The sequence below is a fragment of the Nomascus leucogenys genome, chromosome 6, assembly GCF_006542625.1.
Source record: "Nomascus leucogenys isolate Asia chromosome 6, Asia_NLE_v1, whole genome shotgun sequence".
Classification (NCBI taxonomy): Eukaryota; Metazoa; Chordata; class Mammalia; order Primates; family Hylobatidae; genus Nomascus; species Nomascus leucogenys.
Window position 1 is genome coordinate 90,309,633 of NC_044386.1, and position 21,485 is coordinate 90,331,117.

The following is a 21,485-nucleotide window of genomic DNA, read 5'->3' on the forward strand; positions in this document are numbered from 1 at the left end:
ACTTGACTCTGCAAGTATGTGCCACCATGCCCAGCTAATTTTTGTATTTTTAATAGGGACGGGGTTTTGCCATGTTGGACAGGCTGGTCTCAAACTCCTGACCTCAGATGATCCACCTGCCTTGGCTTCCCAAAGTGCTGGGATTACAGGTTTGAGCCACCATGACTGGCCAAGCTGCAAGATTCTTTTCTCAACTTGGTCTATTCTGCTTTTAATGCATCCAATTGTATTTTGAAATTCCTGGAATTTTTCATTTCCAGAAGTTCAGTTTGGTCTTTTTTTAAATGGTGATGTCATCTTTCAACTATTGGGTTGTTTTACTGTTTTTCCTGGGTTGGGTGTCAACCTTTTCTTGTATCTCAGTGTGCTTCCTTATCATCCAGATTCTGAATTCTCTGCCTGGCATTTCAGCCATTTCGTTCTGGTTAGGATCCACTACTGGGGAGCTAGTGTGATCATCTGGAGGTAAGAAGACATGCTGGCTTTTGGAGTTGCCAGAGTTCTTGTGCTGGATCTTTCTTCTGTGACAGCTGATGATTCTTTATTATTTGAAGTTGTTGTCCTTTGGGTGAGGCTTTTTGTTTTTATGATCTTTATTGCCCTTAGGGTTTTTTGACTGTGGTGTAAGTTGGGTATAGTTGAATCACTTCATTTCTGGATGCTTTTAGGGGGCAAGACTCAGCTCCATACTGCTGGGATGCATGCTCTAACCCTGTGGGACTGGGACTGGGTCAGCAGCTTTGTTCTCTGGTCTCTCATGGTTGAGCTTTGGCTGGGATAGAGAGGCTGAGGTGCTCCCAGACCATTGACAACAGCACTCCATAGGGGACAGCAAATGGGGCATGGGTATAGGTGCTCCAGCAGGGGCACTGTGGGTAGGATGTGCTTCAGTGGGCAGTGCTGTGGGCGAAAGGCACTCCGGCAGGGGCACTGAGGGTGGGAGGTGCTCTGGTAGGGGGCACTGTGGGCTTGGGAGTTGTGCTCCAGCAGAAGTGGTGGAGGCGTTGTGGCCGGGAGGCACTCCAGCTGGGGGTGCTGTGGGTAGGGTCGCTTCTGCAGGGGGAAACCATGGGTGGGTGGGTTGCTCTGGCTGGAAATGCCGCAGGCAGGAGGCCTGGAATTTTCTTTTTTTTAAATCTGAGGTTGATTGTATTCATAGATGTAGAACACATGGATATGGAGGGCCAACTGGACCATACTTTTTACTGTTATTTTTTATGTTTGTCAGTTGTGTATATTTCAGTCCTTGTGAGCACACTTGATGATTTATTCTATTGTTCCATTTCACTTCAGCCCTCTAGGCAAATAGTAACTATTCAGAAAAATTCTCACTGATCAATATAAAGTAAGTGGCTTTTCATTAAGATTATTTCAGAGATCATGGTACCTTGCTGGTATAAAAGAGTAAAACCCCTTTTTCTAAAGTACTTAGCTTACTTAGGGGAGGAAAATTTCTAATTGGAGAAATTTGACTGATATTTAGGAATTGTTAGTTAAATATCTATGCTGTGTGATACATGCATATATGGGAATTTTATTTCTTTCTCTGTATTTTATTAAGTAAGCATAAAATGGACTAAAATATTTTCTTTTCCTTTTGGGATATGAATTTTGGTCAGTAGGGACAGACTGTTTCTCTATAGGTTCTTTAGCAGATAGGAAGCAGATGTGGCAATGTGGGGCGACTACTAGGGGAAGAACAAATGTATGAATAATCTGGAAAAAGATTAAAGTCAATTATAAGTTAAATGTCAGCCTTTGGACCAAAGCTTTTTCATTCTTGGTACTCTAAAGAGATGAGAGCAATTGAGTGTTCTTAAACCCTCTGCCAAAAAAAAAAAAAAAAAAAAAAAAGGTGGGGTGGCGAGAGAGAGAGAGACTGTTTTTAAAAGCCAGTATTTCACTATACTTACTGTTTTATTTCCAGGTTTGTTTTTTTTTTTTAAACAGTCTGCTTTTGATTTTCTTTGGTTAGGTAAAACATAACCCATCATTAGCCTGTATTTGTACTTAAGAGTATTGTTTTATTTGGTTAGAGAATGTCTTTAAAATCATATGGTCTTTGTCAGTGAGCTTCTAGGAATGTCTGGCATGTTTATTGGTCAAATGCCTGGCAGATGGAAATGAAATTTTGTGAGGAATCTTCTGGATCAAATACAGATTTATTTTTACTTTAATAAAACTATTCAAAGCATAAAGACTTCAGTCTGAGTGTCAACAGTAGTAGCTGATGTGGGAGCAGTTGCCCGGATAGTACTTGCTGAGGATTGCAGTGATGTTCCCATTCGCGATGCCACTTTTTTGTTGTGCTTGAATTACGGACATAGACCATGTGAGCCTCTACAGGTCTTTTAGATCTCTGAAGTTCTTTATAATGTATACTGGGCATACTGTTTTCTTCTATACATAAAAAAGTGCTTTGTATTTAATTAAATGAAGATACTGTTTAGTTTTGTGTGTGACACCACCCATTCTTAGACCAGTTCCATTGGCAATTTTTAGATCAATTTAATTCCCCAAAGGAATACTTGAGAGACAGCTGAGAACAGTTACAATCATTTTAGTTTAAAATTATACTTAGCAATGAGAAACAAATGAAAGACTCCACAATCTAGCTTGTAAATAAATAGTAAGTAACAATAAAATTAGAATCTATCTGTAATAAAATTAAGTTTTCCAGCTTGTCTATGCTTTTGTACATATTATTTTCACTTTTAAGTTCATCTGCCTAATTAGTAATATATGTTGGGTCATAGTGATACTTAAATATCATGTTATCCTTTAAATAATAATTCCAAGAAAAGTGTAAGAAAATTCACTCATTCACTTTTTTTAAAATCAAGGATAAGCCCTTTGGAATTATTTCAGTTCATCACATTTTTTTCATTCATTCACCAAAACTTTATTGCACACTTACTAAAGATAGGTCTTAAGTTAGGTGTTGGGGCAGTGGTCACAGTATCTTTCCAGTCTTCAAGAAACTTACAGTTTAATTCTATTGAGCTAGGTTGAGTATTGGAAAAAAAAATGCTCTTCAACATCTACTGGCTCTGTTACCTCTGCTCTTCACATTGGTTAACACCTTAAGGTTGAAATTAGTGAGCCCATCCTATGGTAGTTGGAGGAAAACTTAGTGAAAACCCTTTTGAAATGTATCTTAATAGCTATTGGCCACCAACATAACAGTGTTCCAGGAAAAGGAGACTTGATAGATGAAAAGATAATCTGTCAAATATATATTTTTTATAATTTAAAATTTCTCTGTAAATTAATTTTTAAAGATATAATTTACATATAATGAAATGCACACATTTTAAGTGTAGAGTTCAATGAATTTTGACAGAGTATGTACCCTTGTACCCATAATTCTAGTTGTTCACCTGAGAGAGAAACTTGGAGTTATTCTGGATTCCTTTCTTTATCACATCTAAATGATTACTAATTTCTGTCCATGCTACACTCTAAACTTCCATAGAACCTCTCCCCTCTTTACTCTCCTGACTACTACCTTGGTTTTTGACATGTTAAGCCTTGTTTTTCACCTCTATTACCGCAGTCTACTTTATAACTAGCTTTTGATTCTTATCTCTTTTCTTTTTCGTATACCCTTCATGACGTTATTAATTTGTGATTTTTCTAAAATACTATTCTGATCATATTACCTGCCTTGCTTAAAATCCCTTCATGACTCTTTACAGTTCCCATTCTCAATTATTGTTTTGATGGCAGCATCATTTATCAAATAGAAAATACACATAGAAAAGCAGATTTGTGGAGGGAAGGTGATGAGTTAGTTCACTTTAACAAAATGGAAGAAATAAAACATTTCCTTCAGAGGCATTTTTATTTGATTCAAGCTTTATGTACACAACTATGGGGGAAGGAGAGAAAAAGCCATCACAAATACCAGAAACTGTTCTGAGATTTTTATATTGATGAAGAAAATGAATTTTGGCAATGCTAGGTGGGAAAAATTATGTTTGTTCAAGCTCATTTATACTTTAAGTGATGATTAAGTTTAAATTTATAAATTCACATCTTCACCTTCATATACTAATTTGTTAAAAAATGCCTTCCAATATTTATCTAAACATGTCTCGAACACTATGAGTTGCATATAAATTGTGAGGTTTACCTTTTAGATTGGTAAAGACAAGCTCTGAGGTAAAATAATTAATAACGGTATCTTTTTACCTTGAGTGTGAGGAAAACATAGAAGAAATATTTAAATATGACAATAAAAGCAGTGAACTTTATTCTTGCTGTAGAACTTGCTTCAACCTTGTTAGTACCTACATTATTTTCTATACCATGAATATTCTGTATCATCTAGCTTTTCTTGACACAGTGAGAAGAGATATTTAATTTAGTGCCTGAATAAATATTTATAGTACTATAAAGTACTGGTAATTTAGTGCCTGAATAAATAAAGTATTTGTAAAGAATTTGTGTACTGAATGAGAATGACTCTAATATAAATGAGTTTTACCAAGGTGCCCTGTGGTATTATTTAGAAAAGTGATTATTTCTTTAAAAAATGAAAATCCCGGCCAGGCGTGGTGGCTCACGCCTATAATCCCAGCACTCTGGGAGGCCGAGGCAGGCAGATCACCTGAGGTCAGGAGTTCAAGACCAGCCTGGCCATGGTGAAACCCTGTCTCTACTAAAAATACAAAAAATTAGCCGGGCGTGGTGGTGCACGCCTGTAATCCCAGCTACTCAGGAGGCTGAGGCAGGAAAATCGCTTGAACCTGGGAGGCAGAGGTTGCAGTGAGCTGAGATTGTGCCATTGCACTCCAGTCTGGGCAACTAGAGTGAAACTCCATGAAAGAAAGAAAGGAAGGAAGGAAGGAGGGAGGAAGGAAATGGAAGGAAGGAAGGAAGGAAGGAAGGAAGGGAAATTCCAATCAAAATCCCATAGATTATTTATAGATATCAACAATTGGATTCTAAAGTTTATATGAAAAGGCCAGAAAGGGAATAGTGACACAATATGGAAGAATAAAGTTGGAGGATTCACACTAACCTTTTGCAAGACTGTTTTGTTTGGTTAAAATAAACAGATGATCAAAGTATGTTTTCACAAATCACACAATTTATTGCCATACAAAGAGCTTATCATTTTTATTTCTAATGCTCAAAGAATGGAAGAATAACAGGAATAAACATCACAGGGAATATACTCAATAGATAAAGTACATTATCTACATATTGGATGAGTTCCAATTTAGTTTAGAGTCCAGTTTTTAAAGTCTAGTTGCTAAATTAGGATGGAAGCTTGCCTCTGTGGATGTAAAGTCTAATCAAAGTTTGGAGAGTACTTTTCTATAAGTGGTTTCAGGAGGGATGGTTTGATCACCACAGTGTACATCCATAACAATGTGCAAGGTCCCTCAACACTAGTAAGCAGTGCCAGTGTTACTGGGTTTTGGAGGATAGTTCAAAGGCTGACAGAGAGCAACCCTGCTAGTCTGATATTTTGGTCTTTGGAGAAATGTCTGACATAGAGTAGCCCTGACAAAGCCTGAGTTATCAATCTGTCAAAATCTTGGGTTTATATGTGTTTTTAAAGTCTAGTAGTTGAGCCCAATAACTCATGTATGTGGTCTGATGAGGAATGATATAACATTCTTGCAGGGAGAGGAATTAAACTTCATGTTCTTATCAGAGCAAAGCATGTATCATTCATGTAGTAAATAAACTGTTTAAATCATTTCAAAGCTATATAATAAAGTTCCCTTATAAAACTACAGTAATCATGACAGTGTGGTATTGGTGAAAGAGTAGACACATGTATCAATGGAACCAAATAAAAGGCCCAGAAATAGACCCATACAAATATAGTCAGGTGATCTTTGCTAAAGGAGCCAAAGCAATTCAATAGAGAAAGGATAGTCTTTTCAACAAATGGTACTGGAACAATTGGATGTCCATATGAAAAAAAAGGAATATAGACATGGACCTTACACCTTTCACTAAATTAACTCAAAATGGATCACAGACTTAAATGTAAAACACAAAACTATTAAACTTCTAAAGAAAACTTAGGAGAAAATCCAGACAACCTTGGATTTGGCAATTAGTTTTTACATACAAGACCAAAAGTAGGATCTATGAAAGAGAAAATTGTTAAGTTCGGCATCATTAAAATTAGAAACATCTGTTCTGTGAAAGACACTGTCAAAAGAATGAAAAGACAAGCCACAGACTGGGATAAATATTTGCAAAACATCTATCTAATAAAAGACTTGTATCCAAATTTTAAAAAATCTTAAAATTCCACAGTAAGAGAAGAAAGAATCCAATTTAAAATGGGCAAAAGAGCTGAAAACACAAAGAAGATACATGGATGGCAAGTATGCATATGAAAAGATGCTCAGCATCTTTTGTCATTAGGGAATAGCATATTAAAACAATATGATACCACTACGTACCTCTTGGAGTGGCTGACATCCCAGAACACAGATACCAAATGCTGGTGAGGATGGTGAGCTGTTCAGATTGCAAGATGATACAGCCACTTTGGAAGATAGTTTGGCAGTTTCTTACAAAGCTAAAATAAATGTAGTCTTATTGTAATATCCAGCAGTTATACTCTTAGGTATTTATCCATTTGAGTTGAAAACTTATGCCCACACAAAAAGTTGCAGGTGAATATTTACAGCAGCTTTATTCATAATCAATCAAAACTGGAAGCAGCCACGATGTCCTCAGTAGGTGAATGGATAAAGAAACTATGGTACATCCATACAATGGAATATTGCTCAGTGATAAAAAGAAATGAGCTATGAAACCACAGAAAGACATGGATGAAACAAATGCATATTGCTAAGTGAAAGAAGTCAATCTGAAAAGGCTACATATTACATGATTCCAATTATATGACATTCTAGAAATGGCAGAACTTAGTGACAGTAGAAAGATCAGTGGTTGCCAGTGATTTGGGAGGAGGAGAGAAGATCAAATGGCTAAAGTACAGCAGATTTTTCTAGTGTCATGAAACAGTTCTCTAAGATACTTTAATGGTGGATACATGACATTATGCATTTGTCAAAGCCTGTAGAAATTTACATAGGGAAAAAGTAAGCCTTAGTATATGCAAATTTTAAAAAGTCACTTACGAGTTTAGAGGATCTCAGAAAGGAATGCAGACTGACAGGAGAATCTAACTGTATTAAAAATGTATGAAACAACCTCCCTAAAGGGGTGGGGGAAAAGGCACTGATCTAAGAAACTTTGGAAATGAGCCTGTAAGACTAAATGCAAAAGCAATTACACCTAATCATTGAACTTTAGTTGATAAAGTTGTTTCTCATTGGGGTTACACATTAAACATTCTGATGCCTCTATACATACATATTGGAATTGAATAATTAAGTAAATGGAGAGTTGATTGTTTGAAGCCAAACTTCTTGTTGAAGTAGAAATGTTCAGATAAGCAAGGGAAGGAGGCTAGAATGATTCATTTGGTGATGGATTAGAGTTGGAGACATCAGTATAAACTCATCTTTAGCTTAATATAGGCACAGATGGCACAGATGGACAGATGGTTACTTAAAGAAATATTTATAGATATATGCATATACACAGGTTTCTGTACACACATATATTTTCTTGCTGTGTCAGCTGAGAGGGACTAAAGGAAATGACCCACAGTAGCAAGAAGTACACTTAGCCCCCAGATCTTTGTTTCTAATACTAGTCTCCAATAAAAGGAACTATGGCTCCTCAGAAATGGCTGATTCTAGGACCAGGACAGGAATTAGTCTAGAAAATACATGAGTATAGAAAATCTTGTAGTGCCAGAAAGTAAGAAAGTGCTCAGAAAAAAAAAAAAATCCACATCGATAGGAACCAAAGGGGCATAGAAGCCAATTGAAAGAGCTTCCAATGGCCAAAGCTAGAACAATTTGAACAACAAAATAGTAAAATTGTATTGGATAATAACCCAAAGCATAGAATAAATATCCATGAGTTCAGACTCAGGGTCCTCAAGGAGGAGGAGCTTAACTTCCCACTCCCTAAGTGTGGGCTGCACATGGTGACTTCCTTACAAATAGTTGAGTATGAAAAGGAGAGGATGCAATGGTAACTACACTGGAGAAACCTGAAGAACATAACCTCAGCCTCAGCCTTGAACATGTTGATCAGGGTCAACATCGACAGTAATAAGTCATATTAATAATATATACCAGCTGGGCATAGTGGTCATGCCTGTTAATTCCAGCACTTTGGGGGGCCAAGGTGGGAGGATCACTTAAACAGGAGTTCGAGACCAGCTTGGGCAACATAGTGAGACCCTTTTTATTTTGTAGACAAAATAAAAAGTAAAACATTAGCCAGGCATGATGGTACATACCTGTAGTTCCAACTACTTGGGTTGCTCAGGTGGGAGGATTGCTGGAGCCCAAGAGTTTGAGGTTAGGATGAGCTATGATTGTACCACTGAAACCCAGCCTGGATGACACAGTGAGACCTGGTCTCAAAAAAAAAAAAAAAAAAAAAAGTAGGTATCTTAACCCCCATCTAATCATGAGAAAAATATCAGACAAATCCTAATAGGGGGTCATCCTACAAAATAACTGATGAGTATTCCTCGAAACTGTCAAGACATCAAAAACAAGCCAAGTCTGAGAAATTGTCACAGCCAAGAGGAGCCTCAGGAGATATGACAACTAAATGTAATATGTAAAACCTGGATAAAATACAGGCTTTAGCTACTAAGAATATGTTTACATTGGTTAATTAATTGTAACAAATGTACTATACTAACACAAGATGTTAACAATAGGGGAAACTGGGTATGGGGTATATGGGAACTCTCTGTACTATCTTCTCAATTTTTCTGTAAATCTAAAACTGTGCTAAAAATAAAGTCTATTAAAAATGAAAGTATTATCTTAAGGCCTCAGAATAATCCAGTGGTTTCTGTCTCTCCTGCAGTTTTGACAGTGTTTCCTGCCTTGCTGACTCTTCTTCCCTCTCGGACATCACCTTTGATGGCAATCCCATAGCTCAAGAGTCATGGTACAAACACACTGTCCTTCAGAATATGATGCAGCTGCGCCAGCTAGATATGAAGAGAATCACGGTGAGAATCCTTCCAAAGTGTTCACCATGTTGTTGTCCTTAGTGTGGATTAGGAAATTGGGATGCATATTCTTTGCTTGAAATGCTTCTTAATTTTAATGAACTATGGGTTATCATGATTGTATACTTCATAATTGCAATTATGTAGTTTTTACTGCCTGACCCCATCCCAAGTTTAATTGAGCAAGACTTTTAAAATTCCTAGCCTTCTGTTTAAATTAATCATCATGTTTATTTTTCATTCTTGCTTAATATCCAACTAATAATTTATTTTGAAATGAATGAGTGAGAATTTCTTTAAGTTACGTAGCATAGTGGTTAAGAGCATGGGCACTGGAGCCAGATTGCCTGCGTCTGAATTCTGGCTTGATTGCTTTCTAGCCATAGGCCTTTGGCAATGTATTTAACCTTTGTATACCTCATTTCCCTCAAAGTAAAATGGGGATCAGAATTATGTCATAGGGTTGTTGCGAAGATAAAATAAAGTACTACACCTTAGAAAATAAGGTACTACACCTTAGACTGCGAGGCTCCTAGGAGGCATTTGTATGTAGTTGTTATTGTTGATGTTGTATCTCCCAAAGTAGCTACCTCTTTTTATTCATCGTATCTCCATGTTAAGATATTTTCTACACTTAGATGTTTTAATATGATTTCTGATCTAAGTGAAATGCTGTGCATAATATCTCCCTCTTTTTAGGTGTACAATGTGTATTAGCATATTATAGGATCCAAGAAGTTCTGTAATTAAATAAACTTGTTTAACTTTGTTTCTTTGACCAGGTTTATTTGTTATGAGAAAACACACTTTAATAATCTCAGTTTGATAGTCTCTGACCTAGAAAAATATCCTAAGCCTCTACCTATTTTCGCTCTTCTGGACTGCTGATTTTCATGTGAATTCTGATGATCACCTAGGTTTATGCAGTTGCCAACTGACCTATTTCTTTGTATTTTAGCATCACAATGTGTGCAGTTTACATTTATGCCTCAGCAATACTGTGGACCTCTAAGGTGGCTAGCTAATAGCTAAAACTGTGGATGAATTGATGGATACCAGAGGTCTTCTAGGGTTCTGCCTCTCTCTCTATTCCATGGTGGAGCTATGGTTCTTTGTCTTCTTAGTTAATTCAGCTCTATAGTGTCAACACTGTTTAATATTTTTGTGGTGACCCTTTTTTTTTTAAAGATTATATAAACATATTTAATAATTTGACTTGCAGCTTCAGTTTTTTTCCTGCAAACTTCCTGGTAAAGTTATTAATCATAAGTTAAGTGCCTTAAAAGACAGGCAATTAGAGGAAAGAAGTAAATAATTACACAAAGAACTAAATATTCCAAATATTGAATACTCTCCAATTAATTAACAGTAAAGTAAAAGTTTCAAGTCCTCATGGACTTAAAATTCATATTCTCATTAGCAAAGCAAACTTGTCATATAACATTGCTAAAGATGATGATGATTATTATTATACTTTCAGTTTTAGGGTACATGTGCACAATGTGCAGGTTTGTTACATATGTATCCATGTGCCATGTTGGTGTGCTGCACCCATTAACTCATCATTTAGCATTAGGTATATCTCCTAATGCTGTCCCTCCCCCCTCCCCCCACCCCACAACAGTCCCCGGAGTGTGATGTTCCCCTTCCTGTGTCCATGTGTTCTCATTGTTCAGTTCCCACCTATGAGTGAGAACATGCGGTGTTTGGTTTTTTGTCCTTGTGATAGTTTACTGAGAATGATGGTCTCCAGCTTCATCCATGTCCCTACAAAGGACATGAACTCATCATTTTTTATGGCTGCATAGTATTCCGTGGTGTATATGTGCCACATTTTCTTAATCCAGTCTATCGTTGTTGGACATTTGGGTTGGTTCCAAGTCTTTGCTATTGTGAATAGTGCCGCAGTAAACATACGTGTGCATGTGTCTTTATAGCAGCATGATTTATAGTCCTTTGGGTATATACCCAGTAATGGGATGGCTGGGTCAAATGGTATTTCTAATTCTAGATCCCTGAGGAATCGCCACACTGACTTCCACAATGGTTGAACTAGTTTACCGTCCCACCAACAGTGTAAAAGTGTTCCTATTTCTCCACATCCTCTCCAGCACCTGTTGTTTCCTGACTTTTTAATGATCGCCATTTTAACTGGTGTGAGATGGTATCTCATTGTGGTTTTGATTTGCATTTCTCTGATGGCCAGTGATGATGAGCATTTTTGCATGTGTTTTTTGGCTGCATAAATGTCTTCTTTTGAGAAGTGTCTGTTCATGTCCTTCACCCACTTTTTGGTGGGGTTGTTTTTTCTTGTAAATTTGTTTGAGTTCATTGTAGATTCTGGATATTAGCCCTTTGTCAGATGAGTAGGTTGCGAAAATTTTCTCCCGTTTTGTAGGTTGCCTGTTCACTCTGATGGTAGTTTCTTTTGCTGTGCAGAAGCTCTTTAGTTTAATTAGATCTGATTTGTCAATTTTGGCTTTTGTTGCCATTGCTTTTGATGTTAAAATGATAAAGGGGATATCACCACCGATCGATCCCACAGAAATACAATCTACCATCAGAGAATACTACAAACACCTCTACGCAAATAAACTAGAAAATCTGGAAGAAATGGATAAATTCCTCGACAAATACACCCTCCCAAGACTAAACCAGGAAGAAGTTGAATCTCTGAATAGACCAATAACAGGCTCTGAAATTGTGGCAATAATCAATAGCTTACCAACCAAAAAGAGCCCAGGACCTGATGGATTCACAGCCGAATTCTACCAGAGGTACAAGGAGGAACTGGTACCATTCCTTCTGAAACTATTCCAATCAATAGAAAAAGAGAGAATCCTCCCTAACACATTTTATGAGGCCAGCATCATCCTGATACCAAAGCCAGGCAGAGACACAACCAAAAAAGAGAATTTCAGACCAATATCCTTGATGAACATTGATGCAAAAATCCTCAGTAAAATACTGGCAAACCGAATCCAGCAGCACATCAAAAAGCTTATCCACCATGATCAAGTGGGCTTCATCCCTGGGATGCAAGGCTGGTTCAACATACGCAAATCAATAAATGTAATCCAGCATATAAACAGAACCAAAGACAAAAACCACATGATTATCTCAATAGATGCAGAAAAGGCCTTTGACAAAATTCAACAACCCTTCATGCTAAAAACTCTCAATAAATTAGGTATTGATGGGACGTATCTCAAAATAATAAGAGCTACCTATGACAAACCCACAGCCAGTATCATACTGAATGGGCAAAAACTGGAAGCATTCCCTTTGAAAACTGGCACAAGACAGGGATGCCCTCTCTCACCACTCCTATTCAACATAGTGTTGGAGGTTCTGGCCAGGGCAATCAGGCAGGAGAAGGAAATAAAGGGTATTCAATTAGGAAAAGAGGAAGTCAAACTGTCCATGTTTGCAGATGACATGATTGTATATCTAGAAAACCCCATTGTCTCAGCCCAAAATCTCCTTAATCTGATTAGCAACTTCAGCGAAGTCTCAGGATACAAAATCAATGTACGAAAGTCACAAGCATTCTTGTACACCAATAACAGACAAACAGAGCCAAATCATGAGTGAACTCCTATTCACAGTTGCTTCAAAGAGAATAAAATACCTAGGAATCCAACTTACAAGGGACGTGAGGGACCTCTTCAAGGAGAACTACAAACCACTGCTCAATGAAATAAAAGAGGATACAAACAAATGGAAGAACATTCCATGCTCATGGGTTGGAAGAATCAATATCGTGAAAATGGCCATACTGCCCAAGGTAATTTATAGATTCAGTGCCATCCCCATCAAGCTACCAATGGCTTTCCTCACAGAATTGGAAAAAACTACTTTAAAGTTCATATGGAACCAAAAAAGGGCTCGCATCGCCAAGTCAATCCTAAGCCAAAAAGAACAAAGCTGGAGGCATCACGCTACCTGACTTCAAACTATACTACAAGGCTACAGTAGCCAAAACAGCATGGTACTGATACCACAACAGAGACATAGATCAATGGAACAGAACAGAGCCCTCAGAAATAATGCCACATATCTACAACTATCTGATCTTTGACAAACCTGACAAAAACAAGCCATGGGGAAAGGATTCCCTATTTAATAAATGGTGCTGGGAAAACTGGCTAGCCATATGTAGAAAGCTGAAACTGGATCCCTTCCTTACACCTTATACAAAAATTAATTCAAGATGGATTAAAGACTTACATGTTAGACCTAAAACCATAAAAACCCTAGAAGAAAACCTAGGCAATACCATTCAGGACATAGGTTTGTGGTGACTCTTTAACCTTATCTCCATGTCTTTCTTAGTTAAGCACCTTTGCTACTTCTTAAATTGCTCTTTCTAATGAGGTTGAGATGAGTGGGATAAGATTTAGAGCTAACTCATTTGTATAAATTAGTACATAATTATATGGTATGTTCCTCATAGTGAATTTATTTGTCAGTCTCGCCTACCCAACCAATATATAGTCTTTAAAGGCAGAAACCATTCTTCTTTCTTGCCTGGCACCTACAGGTTACTAGCATCTAATTCTCACACCACACTGAACTTTTACCAGTTATATCAATATGGTTCATATAGCAAAAAGATGCAGTTTAAAATTATACATTGCATTATAGATGAATTTTGTTGTCATATCTCTAAAGTCATCATTTTTCTGCAACTATTTCTCAGTATTTCTTTGATTTTCATGACTGATATTTATGAAGATTACAGGTCAGTTTTTTTGTAGAATGACCCTCAGTTCAGATTTTTTGATGTTTCCTCATGATTAATTTTTACTTATAGGTTTTTGGCATTAATATCATAGTAGTGATTTTGTATTCTTCTCATTGCATCTTAGACCAGCATGTCTTACAACATGTTCTTCATATTTATCTCTTTATTGAGGGTGCTTACTTTAGGATGATTTCTGTCAAGCTTTTCTTTGTGAAGATTCTCTTTTTCCCTGTGTAATCCCATTCCTCATAAAAATTTAAATTTATCCATTCATTCATATCTATATGGACTTAGGGTATTTAGTCTCGTCTTTTGTTTATAACTTTTTAGTAACTTTAGTGTGGAAGCTGTACCTTTTTTAAGGACTTTTGATAACAAATGTCAGCAAACAGCCTATGAGCTGGCTACCTGTTTTTGTAAATAAAGTTGTATTGGAACACAGTGATGCCCATTCATTTATGTATTATCTATGTTTGCTTTGATGCTGCAATGGCAGAGTCAAGTAGTTGCTATGGATACTATATGGCCTACAAGCCCAAAATATATATTATCTGGCTGAAAAAGTTTGCTGATGCCAGTAACTATTTTTTCTCTTTCAGAAACAATATCTTAATTGAATTTTTATGTAAATTACCATATAAACATTCTCACTGTGGTGGATTACACAAATATTTAATGAACTTTTGTGCACTGGGGCAGTGGTTCCTAAACTGCATGCAGAGGATGCTGCAGTGAACTTACAGGAAGTGAATATTTTTAACTTCCAAGGGAAACACAGTGAGATTTCACATCTGTGAGACTGTGAGCAAATTAGTAGCTCCAACAGTTTACCATTTCAACATGAGCTCACACTATATTTCTTTCAATCACATCCTATCTTTGAAAAGCTGAATTTTCGGTAGTTGTTGTAATAAAAATAAATACCTTGCCAAAATCAGTATTGTACAGGAAATGAGGATGGCAGTGTCCAATGTGATTCTCTGTTTGAGAAATTGTATAACGTCCTCCTGGTTCTACACATCCATTGATAAGTAGTTGTGGTTATTTAAAAATGATATAAAATATTTTTTCTTTCTATTTATATATACTAATTTTTAATTGCTACTAAATTGCTAGACCATGAATACTTATCAAATTGTTTGGACCAAACTACTTAGTAAACAGAGTTGTCACATATTTCTTTTGGCCTAGAGGCACTGTGAAAAAATCCCTGAGACTATTAGGTATCTTGAACTCAGGAGTTTCTGTACTAGGATATATATTAGACACTAGAGATGAAAAGATCAAAATCACAGTTCACGCCCTAAAGTTACTTGCAATCGTCCGCAGAGGCAACCATGCAGCCAGATTACAATGCAAAATGACAATCCAGAGAGATAAGATTGCTAGATGGATCAATAGAGATATATGTTTGTGTCAACACACACCCAGGGCAAAATGATATCAAAGAGCAAAGCAATCCCAAGTCTACCTGAAAAATGGAAAAGTTCCAAAGGAGAAAATAATTGACTCAAGACTTTAAGAGGGGTAAAGAAGAAGGAGGATGTATTTGTGGAGAATAAAGGCATGCAAAATGCAGAAGGAAGCTGAGAGAATATAGCAGCTGACAGGAGTTTAACATGGCTAAGCATTGAGTGTACATGGCTGAGGGGCATAGAGAGAGACAAGTATGTCTGACAGGCAAGGGCTAGGGCATTTTATATCATAATAAGGAGTTTAGATTTTTATCTTGAACATAATAGGAGAAACCCTTGAAGAGTTTAAGGTAGTTAAATTGGATTTGCCTATTAAGAAGACTGTCTTTCTGGGTTCAGCCTTGAAGATGGATCGGAGAAGATGTGATGCGTGATGAGATGAGAAGCAAGGAGATTAATCAGAGTAAGAGTCTGGGTATCTGATCCAGAGGAATGGCAAGAGATAATATGATGCCATCTGTCACTGGCCTCAACTCCTATTTTGCTTTATCTTTCTTAAGAAGAATGGGTTTTAGTTTGTAAAGATTAGCATAAAGATTAATAAGATAAAAGTGAAGCTTAGGATAGGTAAATAAGTAAGTTGGAACTCAGGCCCACATCTAGAGCAAGTGTTGGCAAATTTTATCTGTAAAGGACCTGATAGTAAATATTTTGGGGCCTGCATATTGTCTGTTGAAACTACTCAGTTCTCCCATTGTAGTATGAAAAAAGGCATGGACAATACATATATGAATAAGCATGACTCTGTTCCAAGAGAATGTTATTTAGAAAAACAGGTGGCTGACTTTGGCCTGTGGCCTAGAGTTTGGCAGTCCTTAATCTAGAGCACTGAATAAATCGCTGAACCACTGAGAGTTTTGTCTAGGTAGGGGTATAGAATAATGGAGCAGCTGAAAGGTAAGATGAACTAACCTTTTTTTTTTTTTTTTTTTTGCAATATTGCTTTATTTATTTATTTGTTTATTTTTTATTATACTTTAAGTTCTGGGATACATGTGCAGAATGTGCAGGTTTGTTACATAGGTATACAGGTGCCATGGTGGTTTGCTGCACCTATCAACCCATAATCTGCATTACATATTTCTCCTAGTGCTATCCCTCTCCTTGCCCCCACACCGCAACAGGCTCTGGTGTGTGATGTTCCCGTCCCTGTGCCCATGTGTTCTCATTGTTAAACTCCCACTTATGAATGAGAACATGCAGTGTTTGGTTTTCTGTTATTGTGTTAGTTTGCTGAGAATGATGGTTTCCAGCTTCATCCATGTCCCTGCAAAGGACATGAACTCATTCTTTTTTATGGCTGCATAGTATTCCATGGTGTATATGTGCCACATTTTCTTTATCCAGCCTAAGATTGATGGGCATTTTGGTTCCAAGTCTTTGCTTTTGTGAATACTGCTGCAATAAACATATGTATGCATGTGTCTTTATAGTAGAACGACTTATAATCCTTTGGGTATATACCCAGTAATGGGATTGCTGGGTCAAATGGTATTTCTAGTTCTAGATCCTTGAGGAATTGCTGCACTGTCTTCCACAATGGTTGAACTAATTTACACTCCTACCAACAGTGTAAAAGCGTTCCTATTTCTCCACATTCTCTCCAGCGTCTGTTGTTTCCTGACTTTTTAATGATCACCATGCTAACTGGCATGATTTGCATTTCTCTAATGTGGTTTGATTTGCATTTCTCTAATGACCAGTGATGATGAGCTTTTTTTTTCATGTTTGTTGGCTGCATAAATGTCTTCTTTTGAGAAGTGTCTGTTCATGTCCTTCCCCCACTTTCTGATGGGGTTGTTTTTTTCTTGTAAATTTGTTTACGTTCCTCGTAGATTCTGGATATTAGCCCTTTGTCAGATAGAGGTAGATTGCAAAAATTTTCTTCCATTCTGTAGGTTACCTGTTGACTCTGATGATAGTTTCTTTTGCTGTGCAAGAAGCTCTTTAGTTTGATTAGGTCCCATTTGTCAATTTTGGCTTTTGCTGCCATTGCTTTTGGTGTTTTAGTCATGAAGTCTTTGCCCATGCCTATGTCCTGAATGGTATTGCCTAGGTTTTCTTCTAGGGTTTTCATGGTTTTAGGTCTTAAGTTTAAGTCTTTAATCTATTTTGAGTTAATTTTTGTATAAGGTGTAAGGAAGGGGTCCAGTTTCAGTTTTCTGCATATGGCTAGTAGCCAGTTTTCCCAACACCATTCATTAAATAGGGAATCCTTTACCCATTGCTTGTTTTTGTCAGGTTTGTCAAAGATCAGATGGTTGTAGATGTGTGGCATTATTTCTGAGGCCTCTGTTCTGTTCCATTGGTCTATATATCTGTTTTGGTACCAGTACCTTGTTGTTTTGGTTACTGTAGCCTTGTAGTATAGTTTGAAGTCAGGTAGCATGATGCCTCCAGTTTTGTTCATTTTCTTAGGATTGTCTTGGCTATATGGGCTCTTTTTTGGTTCTATATGAATTTAAAGTAGTTTTTTCTAATTCTGTGAAGAAAGTCAATGGTAGCTTGATGGGAATAGCATTAAATATATAAATTACTTTGGGCAGTATGGCCATTTTCTTTTTCTTTTTTTTTTTTTTTTTTTTGAGACAGAGTCTTGCTCTGTCGCCCAGGCTAGAGTGCAGTGGTGCAATCTCGGCTCACTGCAAGCTCTGCCTCCCGGGTTCACGCCATTCTCCTGCCTCAGCCTCTCCGAGTAGCTGGGACTACAGGCGCCCACCACCATGCCCGGCTAATTTTTTGTATTTTTAGTAGAGTCGGGGTTTCACTGTGGTCTCGATCTCCTGACCTCGTGATCCGCCCGCCTCGACCTCCCAAAGTGCTGGGATTACAAGCGTGAGCCACTGAGCCCGGCCGTATGGCCATTTTCATGATATTGATTCTTCCTATCCATGAGCATAGAATGTTTTTCCATTTGTGTCCTCTCTCATATCCTTGAGCAGTGGTTTGTAGTTCTTGAAGAGATCCTTCACATCCCTTGTAAGCTGTATGCCTAGACATTTTCTTCTGTTTGTAGCAATTGTGAATGGGAGTTTGCTCATTATTTGGCTCTCTATTATTGGTGTATAGGAATGCTTGTGATTTTTGGACATTGATTTTGTATTCTGAGACTTTGCTGAAGTTGCTTATCAGCTTAAGGAGTTTTTGGGCTGAGACGATGGGGTTTTCTAAATATACAATCATGTCATCTGCAAACAGGGATAATTTGACTCCTCTCTTCCTATCTGAATACCCTTTATTTTTTTCTCTTGCCTGATTGCTTGGGCCAGAACTTCCAATATTATGTCGAATAGGAGTGGTGAGAGAGGGCATCCTTGTCTTTTGCCAGTTTTCAAAGGGAATGCGTCCAGCTTTTGCACATTCAGTATGATATTGGCTATGGGTTTGTCATAAATAACTCTTATTATTTTGAGATATGTTCCATCAATACCTAGTTTGTTGAGTTTTTTCAGCATGAAGCGGTGTTGAATTTTTATCGAAGGCCTTTTCTGCATCTGTTGAGATAATCATATGGTTTTTGTCATTGGTTCTGTTTATGTGATGGATTACATTTATTGATTTGCGTATGTTGAACCAGCCTTGCATCCCAGGGATGAAGCTGAGTTGATCGTGGTGGATAAGCTTTTTAATGTGCTGCTGGATTCGGTTTGCCAGTATTTTATTGAGGATTTTCGCATCGATGTTGATCAGGGCTACTGGCCTGAAATTTCCTTTGTGTGTGTGTGTGTGTCTCTGCCAGGTTTTAGTATCAGGATGATGCTGGCCTCATAAAATGAGTTAGGGAGGAGTCCCTCTTTTTCTATTGATTGGAATAGTTTCAGAAGGGATAGTATCTGCTCCTCTTTGTACCTCTGGTAGAATTCAGCTGTGAATCCATCTGGTCCTGGGCTTTTTTTGTTTGGTAGGCCATTAATTACTGTCTCAGTTACAGAACTTGTTACTGGTCTATTCAGGGATTCAACTTCTTTGTAGTTTAGTCTTGGGAGGGTGTATGTGTCCAGGAATTTATCTGTTTCTTCTAAATTTTCTAGTTTATTTGCATAGAGGTGTTTATAGTATTCTCTGATGGTAGTTTGTGTTTCTGTGGGATCAGTGGTGATCTCCCCTTTATCATTTTTTATTGGTATATTTGATTCTTCTCTCTCTTCTTCTTTATTTGTCTGGCTAGCGGTCTATTTTGTTGATCTTTTCAAAAAACCAGCTCCTGGATTCATTGATTTTTTGAAGGGTTGTTCGTTCTCTATCCCCTTCAGTTCTGCTCTGATCTTAGTTATTTCTTGTCTTCTACTAGCTTTTGAATTTGTTTGCTCTTGCTTCTCTAATTCTTTCAATTGTGATGTTAGGATGTCAATTTTAGATCTTTCCCACTTTCTCCTGTGGCCATTTAGTGCTATAAATTTCCCTCTAAACACTGCTTTGGCACCCAGAGATTCTGGTACGTTGTCTTTGTTCTCATTGGTTTCAAAGAACTTCTTTATTTCTCCCTTAAATTCGTTATTTACCCAGTATTCATTCAGGAGCAGGTTGTTCAGTTTCCATGTAGTTTTGTGGTTTTGAGTGCGTTTCTTAATCCTGAGTTCTAATTTGATTGCACTGTGGTCTGAGAGACTGTTTGTTATGATTTCCATTCTTTTGCATTTGCTGAGGAATGTTTTACTTCCAATTATGTGGTCAATTTTAGAATAAGTACGATGTGGTGCTGAGAAGATGTTTATTCTGTTGATATGGGGTGGAGAGTTCTGTAGATGTCTATTAGGTCCACATGGTCCAGAGCTGAGTTCAAGTCCTGAATATCCTTGTTAATTTTCTGTCTTGTTGATTGGTCTAATATTGACAGTGGGGTGTTAAAATCTCCCACTATTATTGTGTGGGAGTCTAAGTCTCCTTGTGGATCTCTAAGAAGTTGTTTTATGAATCTGGGTCCTCCTATATTGGGTGCATATATATTTAGATGGTTAGCTCTTCTTGTTGCATTAGATCCCTTTATTATTATGCAATGCCCTTCTTTGTCTTTTTTGATCTTTGTTGGTTTAAAGTCTGTTTTGTCAGAGACTAGGATTGCAACCCCTCCTTTTTTTTTTTTTTTTTTTTTTTTTGCTTTCCATTTCCTTGGTAAATCTTCCTCTATCGCTTTATTTTGAGCCTATGTGTGTCTTTGCATGTGAGATGGGTCTCCCGAATACACCACACCAATGGGTCTTGACTTTTTACCCAATTTGCCAGTCTGTTTCTTTTAATTGGGGCATTTAGCCCATTTACATTTAAGGTTAATATTGTTATGTGTGAAATTGATCCTGTAATTATGATGCTAGCTGGTGTTTTTTGCCCATTAGTTGATGCAGTTTCTTCATAGTGTTGATGGTCTTTACATTTTGGCTTGTTTTTGTAGTGGCTGGTACTGTTTTTTCCTTTCCATATTTAGTGCTTTCTTCAGGAGCTCTTGTAAGGCAGGCCTGGTGGTGACAAAATACCTCAACATTTGCTTGTCTGTAAAGGATTTTATTTCTCCTTCACTTATGAAGCTTAGTTTGGCTGGAAATGAAATTCTGGGTTGAAAATTCTTTTTTTTAAGAATGTTGAATATTGGCCCCCACTCTCTTCTGGCTTGTAGGGTTTCTGCAGAGAGATCCAATGTTAGTCTGATGGGCTCCCCTTTGTAGATAACGCCACCTTTCTCTCTGGCTGCACTTAACATTTTTTCCTTCAGTTCAGCCTTGGTGTATCTGACGATTATGTGTCTTGAGGTTGATTTTCTCGAGGAATATCTTTGTGGTGTTCTCTGTATTTCCTGAATTTGAATGTTGGCCTGTCTTGCTAGGTTGGGGAAGTCTCCTGGATAATATCCTGAAGTGTGTTTTCCAACTTGCTTCCATTCTCCCCGTCACTTTCAGGTACAGCAATCAAATGTAGGTTTGGTCTTTTCACATAGTCCCATATTTCTTGGCTGCTTGGTGCATTCCTTTTCATTCTTTTTTCTCTAATCTTGTCTTCATGCTTCATTTCATTAAGTTGATCTTCAATCTCTGATATCCTTTCTTCTGCTTTATCAATTTCAGCTATTGATACTTGTGTACGCTTCACGAAATTCTTGTGCTGTGTTTTTCAGCTCCATCAGGTCATTTATGTTCTTCTCTAAACTGGTTATTCTTGTTAGCAGTTCCTGTAACCTTTT

General features: G+C 37.4%; 1 protein-coding gene across 7 annotated transcripts in view; it reads left to right on the top strand.

Moving 5' to 3' along the window:
- Positions 1-21,485, top strand: part of LRRC49 (leucine rich repeat containing 49) — a 163,851-nt gene that overhangs the window by 70,745 nt on the left and 71,621 nt on the right. For all 7 annotated transcript variants that reach the window (XM_030814676.1, XM_030814678.1, XM_030814675.1 and 4 more), the window contains one exon: positions 8,944-9,091. In XM_030814676.1, the coding sequence (XP_030670536.1) occupies positions 8,944-9,091 (148 nt within the window). The remainder of the gene's footprint in view (positions 1-8,943; positions 9,092-21,485) is intronic.